This window comes from Narcine bancroftii, chromosome 2 (genome assembly GCF_036971445.1).
Source record: "Narcine bancroftii isolate sNarBan1 chromosome 2, sNarBan1.hap1, whole genome shotgun sequence".
NCBI classification, from domain to species: domain Eukaryota; kingdom Metazoa; phylum Chordata; class Chondrichthyes; order Torpediniformes; family Narcinidae; genus Narcine; species Narcine bancroftii.
The window spans coordinates 98,130,643-98,154,651 of NC_091470.1; the positions used below are offsets into that span (position 1 = coordinate 98,130,643).

General features: G+C 41.7%; 1 protein-coding gene across 8 annotated transcripts in view; it reads right to left on the reverse strand.

Moving 5' to 3' along the window:
- Nucleotides 1-2,570: 2,570 nt before the first annotated feature.
- Nucleotides 2,571-24,009, reverse strand: part of LOC138753967 (STE20-like serine/threonine-protein kinase) — an 84,074-nt gene continuing 62,635 nt past the window's right edge. For 7 of the 8 annotated variants that reach the window (XM_069917615.1, XM_069917617.1, XM_069917614.1 and 4 more), the window contains 6 exons: nt 23,504-23,633; nt 18,137-18,261; nt 12,053-12,238; nt 11,004-11,129; nt 8,460-8,573; nt 2,571-3,073 (listed from right to left, as the gene is read on the reverse strand). In XM_069917615.1, coding sequence (XP_069773716.1) covers nt 2,939-3,073; nt 8,460-8,573; nt 11,004-11,129; nt 12,053-12,238; nt 18,137-18,261; nt 23,504-23,633 — 816 coding nt within the window. In that variant the 3' untranslated portion in view covers nt 2,571-2,938. Of the gene's footprint in view, nt 3,074-8,459; nt 8,574-11,003; nt 11,130-12,052; nt 12,239-18,136; nt 18,262-21,191; nt 21,302-23,503; nt 23,634-24,009 lie in introns of those variants that run through there. The other variant, XR_011351528.1, reaches the window with a different exon arrangement.

The window sequence follows — 24,009 nt, forward strand, 5'->3', positions numbered from 1 at the left end:
TATTTACGAATAAATACAGATTCAGTTAATAGTAAATTTATTTTGTGGGGTGTCTAAAAGCATATTTAAAGGACAAATTATTAGTTTTTCGGCTAACGTTAAGAAACAGTATTCCAATGAGGTTGATAAATTGGAAAAAAGAGATAGAACATTTAGAAAAAGATTTACAGCAGAAAAATTGATGTGAAGATATGAATCGGGTGGTCTACAACTTCCTAATTTTGAATATTATTATAAAGCAGCACAATTATGATTTCTTTCTTCTTTTTTTGAGGAAGGGGATAAAGTAGCAATGGGGTCAATGATGAAATGAGTAAAATAGGTGAACAACAGTCTGAAGAGATGTTATATAAAAGGTGTTATTGACTGGGGAAGTAGATACACCAATATTGAGGCATTTGATAAGAGTGTGGCATAAGGTTCATAGATTGATGGGATTAGCCAATATGCCATCGGTACAAAATAGACTGTTAAATTTTACGTTGAATAATAAGAATTTTATTGATTGGTCAACAAAAGGAATAAAGATTATTAAAGATTGTTATCAAGGTAGATGTTTAATGACGTTTGATCAATTGAAAATCACTTATGGGATACAAAAAAACTTTTGGATATTATCAATTAAAGGCTTTTTAATGGGAAATTTTAAATTATATTTATTACCTCAAGAAGATGAAATTGAATCTATTATAAGGAATCCTCACCTTAAACAATTTATTTCAGTTATGCATCTTTAACTTTTAAGAGTGAAGTGAAAAGATTTTTATACATCTAAACAAAGGTGGGAAGGTGAGTTAGGTATGGTTATAACTGATAAAAACTGGGCCCAGATATGTTATGATAGCATGAAAAATACAATAAATATTAGATATAGAATGGTACAATGTAACTTTTTGGATCAGTTATACATTATGCCACAAAAGCTTAATAAATTGAAATTAGACTTGCCAGACAAATGTAAGCAAGATACTGGTACTTTTATTCTCCCTACATGGACATGTTCTAAATTGAATTCCTTCTGGACTAATTTGATAGATATTTTACAACAGGTAACAGAGACTCCACTCCCATGGAACCCTATGTTATTTTTGTTGGGAGATACATCAAAGATTAATCTGGGGTCCAACTTGGAATGGTCTCAGACGGAGTTGTTAAAGATTGCATTGGCAGCTGCTAGAAAATGTATAGCCGTTTCTTGGAAATTGGAAACAGATTTAGTACTAGAACACTGGCACAATGAAATTCAAAGTTGTATACCTTGGGAAAAATAATTTAAGGAATAAATGTGGAGATTTTTTGAAAATTTGGTTCCCATATATGCAGAAGATGGGGGTTGCTACTTTATAATGTTATATCAAGCTTATTGGTTAAATTTGGGGTAATCTGTCACCCCTGGCCTCATCCAATAGGTACAACTGCAATTATTATAATTTTTAAAATTTGTATATATATATATACCTTTATTGTTAGATTGTTACTAACATATATAATGGTATCCAGTAATATTGTTAAACTTGTTTCATTCTTTACTTTTTCTCCTTTCTGCTCTTCTCTTTTCATTCTTTGGGTTTTTTTGTGGGAGGGAGTGGGGGGGGGGGAGGAGAGAAAAATGGAAAAAAAAAGCATGCATGCTTTTGATTAGATGAAGTTTTGATTATGTATGTAATTTGTCTCGCTGCATCGCCTGTGAGGGACCTCCTGATTCTGCCTTTTGAGAGCGGGCTCCTCCTCCAGGATCTGCACAGACAGGACAACCACATTCAGTCTATTAGATAATTTTGTACGTAGTTTGAGGTTACCTAGATCGACTAGATTTGAAAATTTAATTATTGAAGGAGGTGAACAGGAATTTATTACCGAGGTGTATGCTTTATTGCAACATAAAATGATTAAGCTGGATGTTTATAAAGTGAGAATTAAGTGGGAAAAAGATTTATCTATTTCAATTTCTCAGAATGACTATGTGTGAAGATAGTATGACTAAATTAGTAAATGTACGGTACAGGCTAGTTCACTATAATTTTATTCACCAACTTTATTTAAACTCTTGAGAAGTTAAAGAAATATAGATTTATTTCCTCGGTTTTCAATAAAAAATAAAATTTGAAAAATGTTACAGACATTAATTTTCGTGTCACCCCCTCTGATAGTGTCACCCGATGCGGTCCGCTCCCCTTTAGTGAAGCCAGTGCCTTTATGCTCTCCACCTGTGAATATTTTTGGGCCTGTGAATGCTAGCTTAAAAACTGCAATGCCAAAGTGATTATGGAAAGTATTTATTAGCATCATTATGCCAGCCAATAGGAGCACAGATAGGGGCAGGGCAATATGATCAGTCTCACAGCAAATGGTCTCTCGTCATCCAAGCAAAATTAAGGTACTCATGAAATAGAGGAGTGGAAGAAACAGAATTTGTGCACAAAACTGCATCAACTTCTCCCAGTAAAAGCAGGGACATTTCCCCATTTGCTTTGAATCCATCACAGCAGTGCTTAATTGATAGAGGAATTATCAAATATAAAGACACTTTGAAAGTTGACCATTATCTATAGAAGCACGAGACTCTCATATCATTAAACAATATTTATTTTTTTATTTGTCTATATGAATACTTGTCTTGCATATATATTGTTTATCTGCACGTGTGTAATGTCTGGTTGTGTGTCTGTGCATTTTAAACTGTTTCTTCGGGTTGTACTTGTACAATCAGATGACAATCAGATAAACTTGACTTGACTAGACTAGACCAGACTAGACTAGACTTGACTTGAGTTGACAGTGGTACCAGGGCACATCCTTTGAGTCTTATTTAAAGTCAGCACTTGCTCTTGGTTCTGGGCTTGAGAGAAAGAGGCTGAAGAATTACCTCTGTGTGATATGGACCCATTAATGGGTAGAATGGGGCTCTCCAGTGCCTGGGAGCTGGCAGGGTCCATGCCTATGATTGGAAGCTGGAGAACTGGAGGAACCTGGACATCCTGTGGAGCGAGGATTTGGAGGTCTCCGTCTCGCTGCTTCGCCTGTGAGGGACCTCCTGATTCTGCCTTTTGCGAGCGAGCTCCTCCTCTAGGATCTGCACAGACAGGACAACCACATTCAGTCTATTAGATAATTTTGATAAGTTTGAGGTTACATAGATTGACTAGATTTGAAAATTTAATTATTGAAGGAGGTGAACAGAGATTTATTACCGAGATGTATGCTTTATTGCAATATAAAATGCTTAAGCTGGATGTTTATAAAGTGAGAATTGGGGGGGGGGGGGGGCGTGGCAAGATGGCGTAGGGAGCGGACGTGCATTCCCGGTCTCCCCCAGGCAGTTATATAAATACCCGTTTTAAGAATATTTCTTTTCTGTTAAAAGTCTTTGTTTTGTTTATCAATTGTTTTTAGTTTAAAATGGCAACAAAGATTAAGGAAAATAGAGTTCAAATACAGAACAAAACTACACTCTCCGACTTTGGAAGAAACTCGGCCGACTTGCCCAGACAGAACCACGGAGTCAAGGCTGGAATTTTCTTAAGAACGGAGCTCATTAATTGGACTGTCGGATAAGCTGGCCTTGGACACCCCTCTGAAAGATGTTTAAAATGGCAACAAAGATTAAGGAAAATAGAGTTCAAATACAGAACAAAACTACACTCTCTGACTTTGGAAGAAACTCGGCCTACTTGCCCAGACAGAACCACGGAGTCAAGGCTGGAATGTTCTTAAGAACGGAGCTCATTAATTGGACTGTCGGATAAGCTGGCCTTGGACACCCCTCTGAAAGATGGTGATGAATATTGATTTGGAATGTTTTATGAAGATAAATTGCAGTAATTGGCATTGGTTGCCCGTGAGTTTTAAAAATCCAGATAACATTAAAGTTTATTAGTGATTTTTTTTTGGATGGAATATCGGAAGGATGAATTTATTATCTATAAATACAGAACAAAATTACATTCTTTGACTTTGGAAGAAATTTGACCTATTTGCCCAGACAGAGCCGGAGTTGGTGCTGGAATTTTCTCAAGAACAGAACTTATTAAAGTTGATTTCGGACTCCTTTTTGAAAGATGGCGACGAATGTTGATTTGAAATATTTGAAATATTTTCTGAAGATAAACATATATATGGAACTCCTTGACCTGCAATAAGGTTTATCAGTGAATTTTTTTTTGGATGGAATATTGGAAGAGTGAATTTATTATCTGTGAGTATGCATACATTGCAAACAGATTTTAATAGTTTTGAAAAGGTTTTTTTTTAAACTAAACAAGATCAGTTTAATATTGAGAAAATTGGAAAAAACGGAAACTTTATTATTAAATTTGGAAATTCAGTAGAAAGAAACTATGAACAAGATTGATGATTTATAAAATTAAAGTCGAAGGAGCAATGTCCAAGAAGAGTTAAAAATTTTGAATAAGTTTTTCTTGAAAATAAACAATAATTTCAACTTAACATTGAGAAGAATGACAAAGTGGAAAAGTTGGTATTAAATTGGGAAACACAGAAGAAAGAACTTATGAATAACATTGATGCTTTAGAAGATCAAGACCGAAGGAATTATGTTCAAGAAAATTTTAAAAGATTTGAAAAAAACTTTTTTTGAAAGTAAGCTACAAATTCAACTTGAGACTGAGAAGAATGGAAGATTCGGTGTTGAACTGGGATGTTCAGAGGTGTTTTAATTCAGTGGATGAAATTCAGGAAGACTTGAAAAAAATTTTTTTAAAAACTTTTATTGATTGTAAACAATGTTTAACTCAGTGTTGGGAGGGTGGAAAGGGTGCAAAATTTAATATCAAGTTTGGATTTTCAAAAAAAAAGTTTATGAATAAGATTGGTTAAATTGATGGACCGGGGTTTTATGGATATAAGAAATGATGATTTTTCGGTTTATACGTGTATTTTGTCTGCCTGGGGGGGGGGGGGGGGAGGGAGTGGTACTTCTCTCCCGAAAGTCATATGCCACTTGTGGTTTATACCACACCCATTTGGGTTTTTGGGAATTAACCACCACAAGGTGGTTTCCTAAGGGGTTAGGGGGGGAGGTGGTGAGGGTGAAAATTTGAAAATTATTTAGTATCTATTATGTAATATTATATTAAGTCAATTTGAAATGAATGTATGGAGATACTATAAATAAATGTCAAAAAAAAAAGTGAGAATTAAGTGGGAAAAAGATTTATCTATTTCAATTTCTCAGGATGACTATGTGTGAAGATAGTATGACTAAATTAGTAAATGTACGGTACAGGCTAGTTCACTATAATTTTATTCATCAACTTTATTTAAACTCTTGAGAAGTTAAAGAAATATAAATTTATTTCCTCGGTTTTCGATGTGGGGAGAAGTAGGGTCTTTTTTCACATTCAGTATGGTTGTGTGAGAAGGTAAAACCTTTTTGGAACAGAATATGGAATTTTTGGAGAGTTTATTTAAATTTAAGCTTTCATTAGATCCTTTAGTATTTTTGTTGGGATATGTTAAAAAATGGAGTTTGGAATTGAAATTGGATAAATTTCAGATTGCATTTATTCGACTGGCATTGGCGGGGACGAGAAAGTGTCTATTACCTGGAAGAATGAAATTGAAGTATTCATAGATGGCATATGGAATTGAGATCCTGTATTCCACTGGAAAAGATAATTTATAGTTTACGTAATAGCTATTCTTTTGTTTTTGTTAACGTGTGGAGCCTGTATATGAAATGTATGGGTTTAAATATGTAATGGGTTTATTGGTGACATCAAACACGGCGTTTGATGGTTTATTATATATGCTTTTTTTTGTTTTTTGTTTGGGGTAGTAGGAGGGGAGGGGAGGGGGGGTGGGGTGGGAGTGGGGGATAGATATGGGAGAAAACTATGCATATCTGTATTTTGCATTTGATTGTGTACTTTGCTTTGTTTTGGATAATAAATAAAATATACAAAAAAGAACCACATTTAGCCTCAGGGAAAGACAGGAGCCATTGAACATTTGTCATCAGCTCCTTCATCCTGTTCCAGTATTCAATTACACACGGCCAAGCTGTAATGTATATCTGGATGTGACTTTCTGTGAAGCATGCATTTAAAGGGGCAACACTGTTAGTGTAGTGGTTAGCGCAATGCTGTTACAGCGCCAACAACCTGGGATTGAATTATGTCTTTAAGGAGTTTGCACTAGAACGCTTCCACCAGCATTGACTCTGCTCCATCCTCAACATCCATTGGAGCGCTTTCATCCCTAACGTCGAAGTACTCGAGATGGCAGAGGTCGACAGCATCAAGTCCACGCTGCTGAAGATCCAGCTGCGCTGGATGGGTCACGTCTCCAGAATGGAGGACCATCGCCTTCCCAAGATCGTGTTATATGGCGAGCTCTCCACTGGCCACCGTGACAGAGGTGCACCAAAGAAAAGGTACAAGGACTGCCTAAAGAAATCTCTTGGTGCCTGCCACATTGACCACCGCCAGTGGGCTGATAACGCCTCAAACCGTGCATCTTGGCGCCTCACAGTTTGGCGGGCAGCAACCTCCTTTGAAGAAGACCGCAGAGCCCACCTCACTGACAAAAGGCAAAGGAGGAAAAACCCAACACCCAACCCCAACCAACCAATTTTCCCCTGCAACCGCTGCAACCGTGTCTGCCTGTCCCGCATCGGACTTGTCAGCCACAAACGAGCCTGCAGCTGACGTGGACTTTTTACCCCCTCCATATATCTTCGTCTGCGAAGCCAAGCCAAAGAAGAAACATGATGCACCATCAATGACTAGAAGTTGTAGAGAAACAGATAGGCTTTTATTCACTACAGACTGGATGTTTGTCCATGCTGGTCAACTGCCCTGGACTGAGGAGGTTGTGGCACAGTCAGCAAGGGGCTCGTCCTAACACATCCAAACATATATATAGTATCTTCTCCTTGTGCCTGTGTGGGTGCTCTGGTTTCCTCCCACCCTCCAGAACATATTGGGGCTGTTGGCAAATTGGGCGGCACAGGTTCATGGGCCTGTCACTGTGCTGTATCTCTAAATTTAAAATTTACAAAGGGAGAATCTTAGATTGGGATTCCATTTGAACAAAGATCTCTTTTACCACTGTCTGCATGGGGCATCCATCTGCCATCACAGCTCAGCTCATTTCTCTTTCTTCTCTCTGGTAGTGAAGAGCAGGCCCGGCCTGACCTGCTGGGTATGTCTTCCTACTCTGTATTTTGTCTATGTTATCGCCCTCTAACTCCTCCCCCCCACCCCATTCACTCATTGACCGAGAATCAAAACTTGCTTAAGTTTATTACCACTCTTTTGGAGACACCCACCCCCCCCCCCCACACCTCGGCCTCCCTGCAGGTCTAGAAGCTTTGTTTGTCGGAAGTTCCGATGATCTGACGCGTTAACTTTTCCTCTTCCCACAGATGTGGCCTGACTTGTCATTTTCAGCAGTTTCTGTGTTAGTTTTAGCTTTCAAGCATCAGCATATTTTTGTTTAATTTCCACGGACCTCACATAACTTTGCTTAGATCTACGTTTTGTGTCCTATGTGGTTCCAGTCCAATGAAAATCAAAAGGATGGAAAATTAAAGATTTGTCATCAGTTGCAGAATCAGGAATGAGCTACCAGGTGCTCAACGGGTCGAAAGCGTGAACAAGTGGAGCAGCTTGGTGGGCAAATTCTTACCTTTACCGCACAAGCGTGTATAATGGTTGAACTCTGCGGACCAATTTTTAGGTCAAAATTTAAGGGGTCGGCTATTTTATGCATACTACATTTGATTGTGATAAGTGCCTGCATTGCTCGAGCCGTTGGGAGCTTGGATGGGCAGGTGGCCGGGGCCAAGGTGAGAGGCTGTGATCGGGGCATCGAGAGCTCCGGTGCGCAGGCAACTGGGGCCTAGGCAAGAGTTCGTGTTGGTAGCTCCGGTGTGAAGGTGACTGGGACCTAGGCAAGAGTTCGTGGTTGGGATGTTGGTAGCTCCGGTGGACAGGCTGCCATGGCCTAGGTGAGAGTTTGTGGTTGTGGCGAATGGGAGGGCAACCGGGGCCTGGGTGAAATTCCATGGTTAGGGTGTCAGGAGCTCTAGTAAGCAGGCAGCTGGGGCCTCGGCGAGAGTTCACGGTTGGGATATTGGGACCTCGAATGGGAGGGCAACCCAGAAATAGGGGTGGGAGGGATATGTAGAAAATACCAGATTTTGGGGTCAAAATGAGAGGGATCGACTTTTACATGGTATCAACTATTACACAACTATTGGACTATATCTTTAAGAGTGGCCTGGGGATTGCAAAGGCCATGTGTGCAGAAGTGGCCCTTACAGCTCTCCTGAAGCTTGCTTTAGCTCGGTTTAAAGGAGAAAGCAAAAAAAATGGAGGTGCTCAAAATCTGCATGAAAAGCAGCGAAGGTTGGGAGATTTTCTGCGGGTCAGGCCGAATGGATTTGGGGCCCAACTGCTATCTCCAATCCAGAACCTGAAACCTACAGCCTTTACCTCTTTGCGAGACATAAGGCGATCCTTCCATTCCTTCATCTCCATCGTGTGTTCTTCATCAAGTGTCTTGAGTTTCTCCTTCTCACTCTCCACCAGAAGATGCAATTTCTCATTCTGGGAAGAGATAAAACAGAGCGTTAACTCCTCCTTCACCTGCTTCTGTTAGAATTACAACTGTAATGTGATTCAATTTGCTGAATCTTTCATTTGATCTTCTACCTTTGTTTGGCCATGCGTTAAATTCTAAGAGGAGTCTGGACTTCCAATGTGCCTCCAAATTCTTCGAACATGGGAAGAGTGAACTGTTTTAGTAACTTTTAACTGGCAATTCAAATATTGAAACACAAAATCTCTCCCAAAAATGCTTTATCGTTAGGATTCTAACTACCCTTCAAGCAATGCTGGGTCTCCACAATCAATGCCATCCTAATTTGTTTTTAGACATACAGCGATAACAGGGCATTTTGGCCCACGAGTCCGTGCCGCCCAATTTACATTTAGAGCAGTTGGAGGAAACCAGAGCCCCCGGGGAAAACCCACACAAACTCGGGGACAATGTACAAATTCCTTACAGTGTGGGATTCGAACCCCGGTCCCGATCGCTGGCGCTGTAGAGCTGTCACCCTAACCGTTACGCCAACCATGCTGCCCTGATGTGAAGTTATTTCTTCCAATATTTTGATATTGGGAGCTCAAGAATTTTGCTCAGCAACAATGCACGAATTTTTCAATATAGGTACTCCCTGACTTAGCTCTGTAACCGGGACTGAAGGATCGTTTGTATCTTGAAATGGACGCAAGTTGGGATTTTGCCTGCATGTGTGAAGTCTTAAAGCAAAATTTTTAATCAAATATTTTTTTCATTGTAGATTTGAGGATAACAACTTAAAGCTTCCTGAATTTGTTGATCAACCTTGGCGAATCTTTCCACATTCTGGTCCATGCTTGCCTTGTTAGTTGGCGTCCCGGGGTCCGCAGGCTGGGCGTGGCATGCGCGAGTCTTTGGTTGGGGCATGCGCAATGAGTTTGCGTATTAGAGCTTGGTTGGCGGATACGCAAGAGTTAAGCATCCTGACAATACTGAATTTGCGCCCTTAACTCTCGCACATTCACCAACCGTACTCCAATACGCAGACCCACCACACAAGTGTCAATGGAACTTCAATACATGGACCCACCGCGCATGCATTAACCAGACTCGCGCATGTGCACAGGAATCAAGATGGCCGTGCTCAGCCTATGGACCCCAGAACGCTAACAAGATAAGTATGCACATTTTGGCTCTCACATGCCCTATATCCCTGTTATAGTTTGTCAAATACAATATAATCCAGGTAAATTTTATATTGTTTCTTTATATATATTTTTTAAATTGTCATTCGTATGTGTGGGTGGATGCAAGTCTCATCGACCGCAAGTCAGAGAGTACCTGTACTATTAAGAAAATTAAAATCAGCAAAAGTTTTGGAAACAAGAATTGAGAGCATCTTTCCACTAATATAACTTGTGTAATTGATTGACCACTGTTTACAAACGAATAAAGTCAAGTATATGAACCAGTGAACATGAAGTCAGAGGGAATTCAGAAGGAAATGCCTTCCCAAAGAGCAACGAGACACTAGAACGTTCTCCCACTCCAAGTGTTTGAGATGATAAGTATAGGGACAATGATGGGACAAGGAACAGAGAGGGAAATTTACATGAGGGAAGAGTTTCAAATGCATCATAAATGCCAGTATGCATTGGTTGGGTTCTGTCTTATGTAATCCTGTGTAGAATTGTGTATCAGAGCGTGTTGCTATTCCGACAGATTCTTCATTGACGTCTTTCTAATTAGATACAGCCCATCCAGTCGATGAGCCCATGCTGCCCCAAATACACCAATTAACCTACAAATCCCGTATGATTTGGAGGAAACCCACAGACTCCTTACAGACAGCGCTGGATTCGAACCCGGGTCGCTGGTGCCGTAACTGCGCTGCATGGACCACTACACAGTGCCGCCCTGTGCTTTCTCCTATGTATGTGGAAGTTATGAAGTATGCATCATATTTTGACCCCATCTAGTCCTTCCCACACCCTAATTGACCAAAGGCCAGGACCTGGACGGGAAGTGGACGTGAAGATGCTGTAACCTTCGTTGTCTGAAGAGGGCGCGCAAAATCATTGAGGACCTCTTCCACGGCGTCTTTCAGCTGCTCCCGTCGGGGAAGAGATCCAGGAGGATCAGAGCCAGCACCACCAGGCTGAGGAACAGCTTCTTCTCACGGGCAGTGAGAATGCTGAACAACCCAAGGAACTTCTCACACTAACCATCTGAGACTCTCAAATTCGTGAAAAAAATTTATTTATTTGTGTATGTGACTACTTGTCCTGCATATGTATTGTCTGTCTGTACGTGTGTTATGTCTGGTTGTGTGTCTGCGTGTTTTGCACCGAGGAACAGAGAATGCTGTTTTGTCGGATTGTACAGATGACAATAAACTTGACCTCTTGGTGAGATCATCTCTGGAGCTGCAGAGATTGAGCAGGATGGTGACCTACCTGGAGCTGCTGTAGTTCTGCACAGTTACTCTCGCATTGCTTCAGCAGATCCTTGAAATCAACGTTGTGTTTTTGCTGCTGATGTTTCTTCCCTGCTCTCTGTTGAGCTTCGTCCTGGGCCATGAACTGGAAAGGAACCACCAACATTAACCAACAGCGCATTTAGTACAGTAGAAAGGTTGCTCCCTCACTATCGACAGCTCTGGCAAATACAAATGTATTCAACTTTCCGTAGTAGTCCTCTGGGCAACCAGTCCTGCTGCACAACCGGTCCTGCTGCACAACCGGTCCTGCTGCACAACCGGTCCTGCTGCACAACCGGTCCTGCTGCACAACCGGTCCTGCTGCACAACCGGTCCTGCTGCACAACCGGTCCTGCTGCACAACCGGTCCTGCTGCACAACCGGTCCATTGTATAGCAGTGCCTATGCTGGGCAGTGTACCACCAGGGGTTGCAGACTCTGGGGAGCAGCGGACTGGTGCAGGGCACCAGAATCGGAGAAATCACCCCCACCTCCACCCCACTGAGGAGAAGCAAAGGAGGTGATCCTACAGAATGACGACCATGGCAATTGAGTAGCAAGGGGCTCAGCGGCTGAAGAACCCACACAGGTTGCGGGCTGCTGGAGATTAGCTCATGGGAACCAGGTATCAAGCAAGAAGGCTTCCTGATTGCGGAGGTTTGGATCTGGAGGTCCGGTTGCCAATGGTTCGGACATGAGTCTGTGCAGCTGCAGGGGCAGTGGGAGCACTGGAGACAAATCCACGGACACTCAGTCTCTCAGAGGGATTCCCTTTAGCTTCTTTTTCCTCTATTGTTAGGGGCTCTGGGCAATGCTCTGGCAACTCTTTACTTAAAGTTGGTATTTCAAGGCTATTACATTTTTAATGGATTATTCCGTGACGATAAAGGAATCTTTGAATCTTCTTCATTCTTGGATCTTGTTTCTCTGTCCTGAATTCCTCTGAGCACAGGAAGCGAGGAATCAACATGGACATCTCACAACGTACCAACTGTTTTAATGTGTGTGCAAAATGGAATCAATTACCTGTTTGATGAGCTCTCTTTGCTCGAGTGAGCTAACTGCATGGATCTTCAGGTTCTGTTTGAAGACGTTCAGTCTGGTCTTAGCTTCGTTGCGTTGCGCTTTTGGCAGTCGAGCCCGCTCCTGTGCTTGCTGGCTCTTCAAGTCTTCTATGAGGCAGTGGTGGTCATGGGACATTCTCTCCTTCTCCTGTGGAAAGAAGACAGCTTGTTGTCCAGGTTATGGCGATCAAGTTGGAAAATAATCTCAGAGGTTTTCAGTTCTTCAGCTCCTTTGTCATCTGCAAGAGCTTCAGAATTTCCCCATTTGTCCGATCATAATAGAATCCACACCAATTGTGGAAAGTGTGTTGACCAGTCTGGTACTGAGCGCAAGGCCCTGCAAAACATAGTGGACACAGCCCAGGACATCACAGGCAAAACCCTCCCCACCATCGAGAACATCTATGGGGAACGCTGCCGTCAGAGAACAGCAGCCATCATCAAAGATCCGCACCACCCAGCACACGCTCTGTTCTCACTGCTGCCATCAGGAAAGAGGTATCGGGGGGGGGGGGCGTGGCAAGATGGCGTAAGGATCAGACGTGCCTTCCAGTCCTCTCCTGACTCTATCTTATTGTTTTGTCTAGAAATGCCCGTTAAAATTCTTTAAAAGTTTAGATAATTTCAGTGCTGTTAATTTAACTTATGATGGTGGAAAAGAGCAAAAAAATGACAACAGATCATCAAAAAACTACATTTTCCAAAAGTTCAAGTTTTGGAGCCTACCTACAGGAAAGACACCGGGACTCAGCGTGAAATGGATCCCAGGAGAGAGGTACAGTGTTCGGATGTAGAGCTCTATGTTACATCGGTAGAGCCCCCTAAAGAGGGCGCCAAACAGCCTTTAGAACAAAGAGTTACTCAAAGGCATTTGTCAACTGTAGAGGTGGCGCTGCAAACTGCATCTCTTGAGATAAAAGAACCTATACAACTTGATGTACTGGGAGAACTTAATACATTATGGACTGGGGAAAACCCCGGCCAGCGTCCTCCAGTTATTGCTGGAGAGGCTGTGGCTGGGGTTTCCACATGCAGTCATACTACAAGGAAGGCAACCAGAATAAAGGAAGGAACAGAAGATCCTTTGGTTATGCAGAAGAAGCAGGAATCTGTTGAGCCAAAATCTCTTCCAATTGAAAAGATTTTTGTGAATCTTGAATCTAAATTATCTTATACAATGCAGGGATTATCCAAGATTATGACTGAACTTGGTACTAGGTTTAATACTCTGGTGAAAATACATTCTCAACAGGTGGCTGAGTTTGGAGCTTTTAAGCTTGAAGTGAGAGATAAATTTAATTCGTGTGAAGAAGATATAGACGAAATACGGGATCAAGTTTTTGATGTGACCAAAATGGTCGAAGACTTACAAACTCAAAATAAAAATTTGGTGAAAAAGATTGATTATTTGGAAAACCAATCCAGACAGAACAATATAAATATTATTGGTTTACCAGACCCAAGAAAATTTTTTACTGAATGGATTCCGCAGGTGCTGGGTCAAGAACATTTCCCAGAAGGTATAATACTGGAACGTGCTCACAGAGCCTTGCGTAGAAGACCTATTTCAGGTCAAAGTCCAAGACCTGTTTTGGTTCGTTGCTTGAATTATTACGACAGAGAAATAATTTTACGAGTGGCTATTAGAAATGCACAACAGAGAAAATCACCCTTGATGATTCAAAATAATTGAGTTTTCTTCTATGCGGATTTGAGTCAAGAAGTTATGTTCCAACGACGGGAATTCAATCCTGCTAAAGAGTTGTTGTGGAAGAAAGGTTACAAGGCAATCTTTAGATATCCAGCTGTTTTGAAGGTTTTTCAAGATGGTTACCAACCAAAGTTCTTTGATTCTCCAAAGGAAGCTATAGCATTTGCTCAAGAGCTGCCAATTACTCAGTTTCAACAGAGACATAGTCCGCCGTGATCTCTAAGGAGACAAGAGATGGAAGAAAAGAGCCGTGCTCCAAGAAGGAATGGTTGTAATGGTGACTCGGCAGTTGGAGCTGATTAAAAGAAGAGTTGTCCTTTTTTTTTCTAATTTTTTTTTAAAAAAAGGGATATTAAATAATGATGATGTTAGTTTAAGATGAAGTGAGAGTTGGGGGAGAGAACTGGATAGCCACTATTTCCTGAAAGTCATCTGCTACGTTTTTTGGGAGTTACCGCATTGCGCGGTTTAGACGGGAGGGGGTATTTTTAACCTCCTACCCGTTTTTTTTTTCCTTTTTTTTGTATTATTAGATTAAAGAGTGAAGGGGTTGTTTTTGTTTAAATATTTAAAAAAGTATGAAAGTATTTGATTGTTTAAAAAACTAAAAATTTATGTGGTTTTTTTTGTAAAGTTTATTCAGTAGATAAGGAATATCTGAAATTTAAATGTGAATGGGATGGATAAGTTTTTTTTTATATTTTTTCTTTAACTTTAAGGTGAAAGGAGTGGTAATTCTGGTGTATATTATTTTGCTATTTTAGTTATAAAATGAAGGGAATAATGGTGAAAGTTATAAATTGAATTCTACAATTCTTAATGAGGCTTGAATTTTGTTTGTGGTTTATGCTCCATTTGTTGAAGATATAGATTTCGTTGTAGATGTGTTTTTATTATTTGGATATCTGAATTTTAACGTAATGATTGGGGATATTTAAATGTGGTATTGGAGCTTTTATTGGATAACTATTCAAGAGTAAAAGGGAAAAATGGTGGAAGAGTACTAAAATTGAATTGTACAATGTTTAATGAGGTTTGAATTTTGTTTTAAGATGGTGGTTTATGTGACTAATATGATGATAGATGTGAAGTTAGTTGATATTTGGTGAAGGTTTATCTCTATAGAGAAAGTTTTTTTTTCATCTTTTTTTTCATGCTACAATTTTTTTTAAAGAATTAATTATTGTTTAAGAATTTTTGATAGATAATGTTACTAACTTTACTAATTTTTTATGTTAAGTTTGAGTTAAATATATGTTTCATCTTAACTCCGTTTGTTAAATATATGCATTTAAGTTTGATTTAAATATGTTTTTTAAGTCTGATATCTTAGTATTAATTACTTTTCTTTTTGTTAGTATTTTAATTGGTTATGTTTTTGTTTTCTTTTGTAAGTGGGTTTTTTTCACATATATTATTAACTTTATTAATTCTTCACTCTTTATTTTTGGGGGGGAAAGGGGGGGTTGGACTAATTTGAGTTGGGTTATTAATGTGTAATAATTATTGGGGAGGGTATAGTTTATTTAGATTACTGATACTGTATTGTAATTTTATTATTTTATTCTTAATTTTTTTAAAATGTAATCCTATATGTTATTCATGTTATAAAATCTTAAATAAAGTTTAAAAAAAAGGAAAGAGGTATCGGGGCCACAAGACCCGCACCACCAGGTTCAGGAACAGCTGCTCCCCCTCCACCATCAGACCCCTCAATGATAAACTCCATCAGGGATTTTTGGATTTTATTAATTGTTCCCTCTCTGTGTTACACAGTCAGTTTGTTTACATTTCTTTATTTGTTTACATGTTTATATTGAGTACAGTTTTATTTGGACTCCCTAAAGAAATCTCTTGGTGCCTGCCACATTGACCACCGCCAGTGGGCTGATATCGCCTCAAACCGTGCATCTTGGCGCCTCACAGTTCGGCGGGCAGCAACCTCCTTTGAAGAAGACCGCAGAGCCCACCTCACTGACAAAAGGCAAAGGAGGAAAAACCCAACACCCAACCCCAACCAACCAATTTTCCCCTGCAACCGCGTCTGCCTGTCCCGCAACGGACTTGTCAGTCACAAACGAGCCTGCAGCTGACGTGGACTTTTACCCCCTCCATAAATCTTCGTCCGCGAAGCCAAGCCAAAAAAAAAACAATGTGGTAATTCTGCCTCGCCTACAGGAAAAAGAATCTTGGGGTTGAATGTGATGTCATGAACGTACTCTGATAATAAATTGGAAATCTGAATATGGGGGGGGGGGGGGGGTAGAAGGCCATTCGGCCCATTATGGCCACGCTGCCATTCAGTAAGATCATGGGTGATCTCTTACATCAGAGGCGGTTTCTGTGGGGAACCACGTGGCCAGGGACACGTCACCCACCATCGTATTGAACAGTCTGGGCAGGTTTGAGGAGATGGCAACAAAGGACAGTTCAGCACAGCCACAGATCCTTCAGCTCACAATATCTGCACCAAACATGGTGCCAATTTATGCTAAAACCTTGCTGCTTCCACATGATATTTATTCCTCCATTCTCTGCATATTTGTGCATCCAACTGGAAGCTGCTATTATATCTCCACCCACCACTGCCCATTCCAGGCACCCACCATTGTCTATATAAAAACCTTCCTTGTACATCTCCACCCCTCACCTAGAGCACGTGCTCACTAGCACGTGCTCCTGCTCCTATTGCTTGAATTACCTTTCACTAACTCCATACCCAGATTCTATTAGTATCCAAAAATCTATTCATTTCTGAATGTACTGAGTCCACATAGTACCTTATAATGAGAATCACTAGACTTCATTTGGCTCATGTATGTGCACGCATGCACGCACGCCCGCCCGCGCACGCGCCCACACATGCCCGCGCACGCCCGCACGCCCGCACGCCCGCACGCCCGCACGCCCGCACGCCCGCACACCCGCATGCCCGCACACCCACATGCCCGCACACCCACATGCCCGCACACCCACATGCACGCACACCCACATGCACGCACACACATGCACGCACACACTCATGCACGCACACACTCATGTAAACACAGACACGTGAGCACACATGCACGCACAAGTAGTAAAACATGGAAGTCTGCAGACATTATGGTTGAATTAAAAACACAACGTTGGGGAAACTCAGCAGGTCAAACAGTGCCCTTTATGTAGCAAAAAAACTACATAATTTAAAAATTATTATTATTACATTTGTATTATTAAAATAATTTTTAAAATTGCTTTGCTACATAAAGGACACTGTTTGACATGCAGAGTTTCTCCAGCATTGTGTTTTTATGTATGCAGATAGGTACACACACACAGAGACACATACACACATACGTAGACGTACACACACGCACAAACATCCACACCCACACATCCACACCCACACACACAGACACATGCACACATACTTACACATACACACATGCATGCACACACCCACACACACACCCACATACGAACACGTGCACACATGCATGCACACCCACACCTATACACATGCATGCACACACAACCACACGTACATGTACACACATGCACAGACACACTACACATACACAAATGCACACACAGCTACACCCAGGTACAGACACATGCACACATATGTACACGTACACACATGCATGCACACCCACACCCACACACGCACACATACGTACACAAATACACATGCATTCAAACACACCCACACACACACATACGTACATGTAGACACATGCACACATACACAAAACAAGAACAAAATACACTGGATGTTGGAAACCCCTTTTGTCATTCATCTCTCTTTCATCCCATCCTTTAACAAATTATTTTCTTCGCCCTTCCCACCTGCATCACTCTCTACCTCCTCATAAAAGCCATAAACCTGGACAAATTTAAATTTAAACTGCTTAAATTTAATAGTAATGTTAATTTTGTTCGTCTCTCCACAGGCACTGCTTGACCTGTCGAGTAACTCCAATGTTAATTTTTTATTTAGACATACAGCACGGTAACAGGTAACTTTTGGCCTGCGAGTCCGGGCCGCCCAATTACACACAATTATCCTACAACCCCTGGTACAATTTTGAAGGGTGGGAGGAAATCAGAGTGCTTGGAAGAAACCCACGCAGACACGTGGAGGACGTACAAGCTCCTTAGACAGTGGCGAATTCGAACCCGGGTCGCTGGTGCAGTAACAGCATTGTGCTAACTGCTGCGCTAACCATGCAGCTTTAAACTTTTAAAAGTGCTACAGTTTCATCACTGATTTTCACAGATGAACGCATAAGATACACCTGTTTCTTGAAGCGCACTCTTAGCATGCCGATTCACCATCTGCTCTCCCCTCACCTTCTCATGTCTTCTCATCAGCTGTAGTCTCTGCAGCGAGAACTGCTCCTTCACCTGCTGTTTGAACAGGTGATACTTCTCATGTAGATGTCGTTGCTCAACATCCCAGACCACTGCCTCGCGGTCTAATGTCGAGACCCAGGACATAAGGTGGAACAAAAGATAGCCAGTTAAACAGTGCCATTGACATGCAGACATTTTAAATTAAAATTTTATTTACAGCACAGTACAAGCCAATTACGGCTATTTAAACCCATGCTGTCCAATTAGTCTCCCTCCCTTCCCCATTCCACTGTCTTCTTTCCTCCAGCTCTCCACCCCTTCCCTCTCTATTCACAGAGCCATCTCTCCTATCCCTGCTCACTGGTGTGTTCTCCCTTATCCTGCCTTTGGACTGTGTCCCTACCCCACCCCCTCACCATTTTGTTTGGGCACCTGCCAACATTTTGTCCATACATCAATGAAGGGCTCAAGCTCAAAATGTCAGTGATGTATCTTTATCTTTGCTAGATAAAGGACACTGTTTGACCTGCTGAGTTTCTCCAGCGTTTGTGGTTTTACTTCAACCTCAGAGACTGCAGACTTTTGTGTTTTACCCCAAACCTACAACCCCGTTCGTTTTGGAGGGTGGGAGGAAATCGGAGCACCCGGAGGAAATCCATGCAGTCATGGGAGAACGTACAAACTCATTAGAGGCAGCGTCGGATTTGAACCCGGATCGCTGGCACTGTGATAGCGTCGCGCTAACCGCTACTCTAAATTAGCAACTGGTTACTGCAGCGCTCCACAGGTCGCAGAACCAAGAGAGAGGGGTGTAATCATTTGCTTCGATGCATCAGGTCTGGGGAGGTAGTGCTGACTGGGAAAATAGGGATGATTTCCATTTCCAACAGTGTTGGGAATAATAAGATGAAAATGCCGGAAGAACTCAGATCAGGCACCTCCTATGGAAAGATCAGCAGTTTCAGGTCCAAGACTCTTTGTTAGAAGTGGGGTGGCACAGTTTGCACGTCGGTTATCATAACACAGTTACAACACCAGTGATCGAGACCAGGTTTTGAATCTCGCACTGTTCTACGTTCTCCCCGTGTCTGTGTGGGTTTTCCCCAGGGGCTCCAGTTTCCTCCCGCCCTTCAAAACGTACAGAATTGACAGAGTATTTAGAGGTGGTTTGGGAGGAATTGTTAGAGCAGCTGATACACAAACATTTTAAAACAGAATATTTGCAGGACTTCTGCAGAGTGCTTTTTGCAAAAAGAGTAACAAAGTTGCAGCATACAGCTTGCCTGGGAGAGCATGTGATTTTTGTAGGCAAGGACAGAACAGTTTTGCTCTCAGAGAGGGAGGGTGTGAAACAGAGAGAAAGGAGACGGAACTCAGTTCCAGAAGGACAAAGCTGGCAAACTTTTGGAAGACTGCCTGGTCAAAGGTCTGTCTGAAAGGTGACCTGAAAAAAGGAGGATCATCTGGATAACCCTGAAGGGGGAAAGTTTCGTCAGCAAGACTGATTAAACAGGAATCAGGTGCGGATGTCCTGGAAATATTCTGTTTTAAAATACTTGTGGGCAACCTGCTCTAACAATTCCTCCCAAACCACCTCTAAATACGCTGTCACACAGAGGCTGAACGTCAATTGGGTGTAATTGGGCGACACGCTCTTGTGGGCCAAAAGAGCCTGTTACTGTGCTGTATGTCTAGATTTATATTTAGATTTAGAACTGGAAAGAGAGGCAAGTTCATTTACAATGGCCGAGAAGGAGGGGAAGAGAAGGGTGAATATTTCTGATCAATGGAAGGAAGCAGTAGGAGCAGGAATTAGGAATTCATTGTGTTACTGATAGCAAGACTGTGGGAAATGCCAAGGAGGGGAGACTAGGAAAATAGTCAAAGAAAAACAATGACATGAAACAAAACAGACGAGGAGCAGTAAAAATGGCTGGTTCTGTTAGAGACATAAAGAAATGAAGTTGAGTAAAATTGAAATATTAGGCACTTATTACACAGCCACTGAAGAGGAGAAACAATTCAGGAAATCTTCTGCTCTGGTGGCAGCATGAAAATATCGAGACAGAATTTATTATGTAAATTCCATCCCGTAATTTTTCTACTCGTGGCCCATACACATTTTTATGGAGCGGCTGCAGTGTAAATTGGTCGCAGCCACTCTGTAACAAACAGGCCTGATGAATGCGACATTCCCCCTCCGACAAACACCACAACACAGGAAGTCTGGTTAAAGTGCCCCTGTGTAAACGATCTCATCGGGACACACCAGAGGTAAGTATACTAATTTTTTTTTCGGAATATTTCTGAAGTTTCTGTATAAAAATACCAATTTATTATTGAGTACCTGTTGGTACTCTCGATACAACCACTGTGGTACTTTGACATTATTCCCTACTCTGTTGTTTGAGCGACTTCCCCTCGGTCTTAGCCCCTCAGTGCCCAGTAGTAGGAGGACTTTAGAATGCGATCCTTCCCCACTGCACGCGGAGATGTCGGTGAGGGAACGCTGCCAGCTGACACATTCCAGGCTGCAGGCGTACATTTCGGGGGACGCACTGAGGCTTGGTGCAGCCAATGCAAGGGTGCTGTGGGGAAGGACCACAGTCTAGAGTCCTCCCATTACCGGGCACTGAGGGGCTGACTGAGGGGAAGACCCTCAACCAACAAGGGGGGGGGGGGAGGAAAGAAACAAGGGGCCACAGTGGTGGTAATGGGGTATTGAGAGAACAAATGTAACAATGTACACTGATGAGAATGTATAGATATGACTGACACAATGGGCGTGAAATGGACTTTGAATGGTTTTCTTTTTTGCAAATATTTTATTGTGAATAAAGTCTATTTTTGATTTTTAAAAATTGGATATTGAGTACTGAAAGGCCGCATAGTCCCCAGAGAGACAATGAGGCAATGTCCCTCCAGCTTGCATTGGGTTGCATTACAACAGTTGCAGGAGGGGGCCATGAGAGTGGGGTGGGGAATGAAGGTAGCAGGCAGGTCAGGGTGGCTCCTGGGCATTGAATCCTTTGCAAAGCCATCATCTAGTCACCTCACACAGAAAGATATTTGGGTCCTTGGATGGTGGGAAGGGAGAGATGAAAGGACAGATGTATCTTCCGTGGATGGCCCCATGTGACCAATGTTCCCTTGTGAAGTACTCTAGAATAAGGACGAGGAAAGCAAAGGTCAGAGAATGATCAGAAGTTGAAGACTATTATATCAAGGTATAAAGAGGTTCGGGGGTTTAATATTATTTAACTGATCTATACACATTTTACCAAACAATTACATTTAACAATTATGAATAATGAAATTTAATATTTTGCTGTATTATGCATTTATTTTAATTATATGAAATGTTTATGTTATCACATTGCTTTGCTTTATCAATACAATGTATATATGGGATTATTATGTTAAACTCAATAAAAATATTTTCAAAAGGAAAAGAAAGAAGTTGAAGATGATAACATTTTTGAAGTGACCTGGCATTTGAGAAATTTTTTCTGCAGACACTGTGGTTGAAGTAATGGAATGTGGTGAAACCACTATTGTATGTTTTTGACATATGTAAATGCCATGACCTTTCCTGGTTGACCCTACTCTCATTGACCAGCTCGTGACTCCTCCCCCTTTTCTCCCCCATGAAGTCTGACATGCCACAAGCCTGCCCCCAGTTCGAGCCCGGTCAGTGTGAGCGACCAACGCAGGGATGCTATCCAAAATAAAAGCCTTCAGTTTTGGCAACTTTCAGTCTTTGTGTAATTGATCGTGCAACATAGAGAAAGCCAGCAGGTCAAACAGTGTCCTTTACATAGCAAAAATAAGGTACATGACTAATGTTTTGGGCTTGAAATATGCATGAAAGTACCTTGATGAAGGGCTCAGGCCCAAAACGTTGGTTATATACCTTTATATTTGCTGTATAAAGGACGCTGCTGAATTTCTGTTGAATGTCTCAGTTATTAAGAATGATGTTGGTGCCAACTGGTGTGGAGTTGGGAGAAATTAAAGATCACACTGATTTCAAAATTGTTTTTAACACTATAAAAGACACTTGACAACAAGATTATGAACCTAGACTTTACAACATAAGGATTTCATTTAAAAAAAAAAATCCCACTTATCTAAGGAAGGATGGGTTCACGTTGAAGAGGGTCCAGAGGTAATTTATGAGAATGATTCCAGGGATGAGAAGGTTAATGTGCAAGGAGTGTTTGCCAGCTCTGGGCCTGTACAAGGTGGAGTTTGGAAGGTTGAAACCTTGTGAAGGTTGAAAGGGCTAGATGAAATGGGCTTGGAGATGTTTCCAATCAAATCTAAGGCCCTAGCCTCAAAATAAAAAAGAGGCATCTCTTTAGAATGGAAATGAGGAGAAATTTTGTCAGTCAGAGGGAGGTTAGTCTTTGGAATTCGTTGTTACAGATGGCTGGAGGCCAAGCCACTGGGAATATTTAAAGCAGAGACTGACTGGTTCTAGATTAGTAAGGACGTCAAAGGTTATGACAAGAAGGCAGGAAATTGGGGTTGAAAGGAAAACTGCACCTGGTATGATGTGAATGGTGAGATGGTCCTAATGGCCTATTTATGCTCTTAAATCATTTTCATTAAACTTAGACATACAGAATGGTAACAGGCCCTTTCAGCCCACAAGCCTGTGTTGCCCAATTACACCCAAATGAGCTATAACCCCTGGTGCATTTTTGAACAGTGGGAGGAAACCCAGGAAGACGTACAAACTCTTTACAGAAAGCGCCAGATTCAAACCCTGGTCGCTGTTATGGGGTTGTGCCAGCCATGCTGCCCCCTCACAGTTGAACAGGAGTCTGTGCAGAGGCTGCGGGGGTGCTGGAGGTGAACTCACGGATGCTCAGTGACTGAAGAGACTCTCTTCCTGGAAGAGGTGCCGGATGACACTCTTTGCCTGCAGCAGGCCAGTGCCGGATTTAGGCACAAGCTTCAGCTGAGGGGCCTCACAATCCGCAGGGGCCTCAAAAATATGTTAAAACCACTTGAAAAATTACATTTAAGTATTTGTTTCCAGGCTACACTATATGATAATCTGAGATAGAGACCAAGCCAACCAAATGATAAAAATGTAATCAGTAAATGCATTCATTTGAAAATAATTTGGATTTTAATTTTTCAAGCTTAGGTCCTCACCAAGTCTAAATCTAGCACTGTGGCAAGCAGAGGGGAATTTCATATGATATTACATGTTCTATTACAAAGGAAGATTGAAACAACTAAACACGCTCAAGGAAGACAGCGACAGGTTCAAGGCCAATTTCAATAGTAATTTGTTAGCCGAGTGATATGGGTTTACACGTGGTCTTGATGTCGTTTAGTATGAGCTCTCACCTCTCCTCAGCTGTTGAGTTTTCATCAGGCACTCAAAATCAGTGGAACTTATTTTTGACTTCCGCTGCTGAACAACCTTTTGCAGGGCTTCATTGAGACTCTGCTGTTGTCTCTGGATGAAGTCTTGTTCCTGGCAAGAAGAAAAGATATCCCAAAGTGATTTACAATTAATTCTCTAGGTCAGTAACTGTCACAAAACTGGAAAACAGAAGCACAAAAAGGGCACAAATGCCAATATTGGTGAGAATGGCGACACGTTGGGGTGCAAAGGGAATCGGAGTCACAACCGTGAGCGTTAATCAGACTCTGCAGGGCAAATTCATCCAACCCTGGCCCAGATGGAACCCCTTCCTAAATAAAAGAGGTTTACTAATAAAGGCTGGGCTGGAAAAATTCTACTGGACCACCAACATAATGAAAAGCTTCCAACGGTTTCTCCTGATAACAAATGGCCTGAGGGTGATTGTTGCACAGGACTTCATTATTGTCCTGGCCCGATTGCAGTG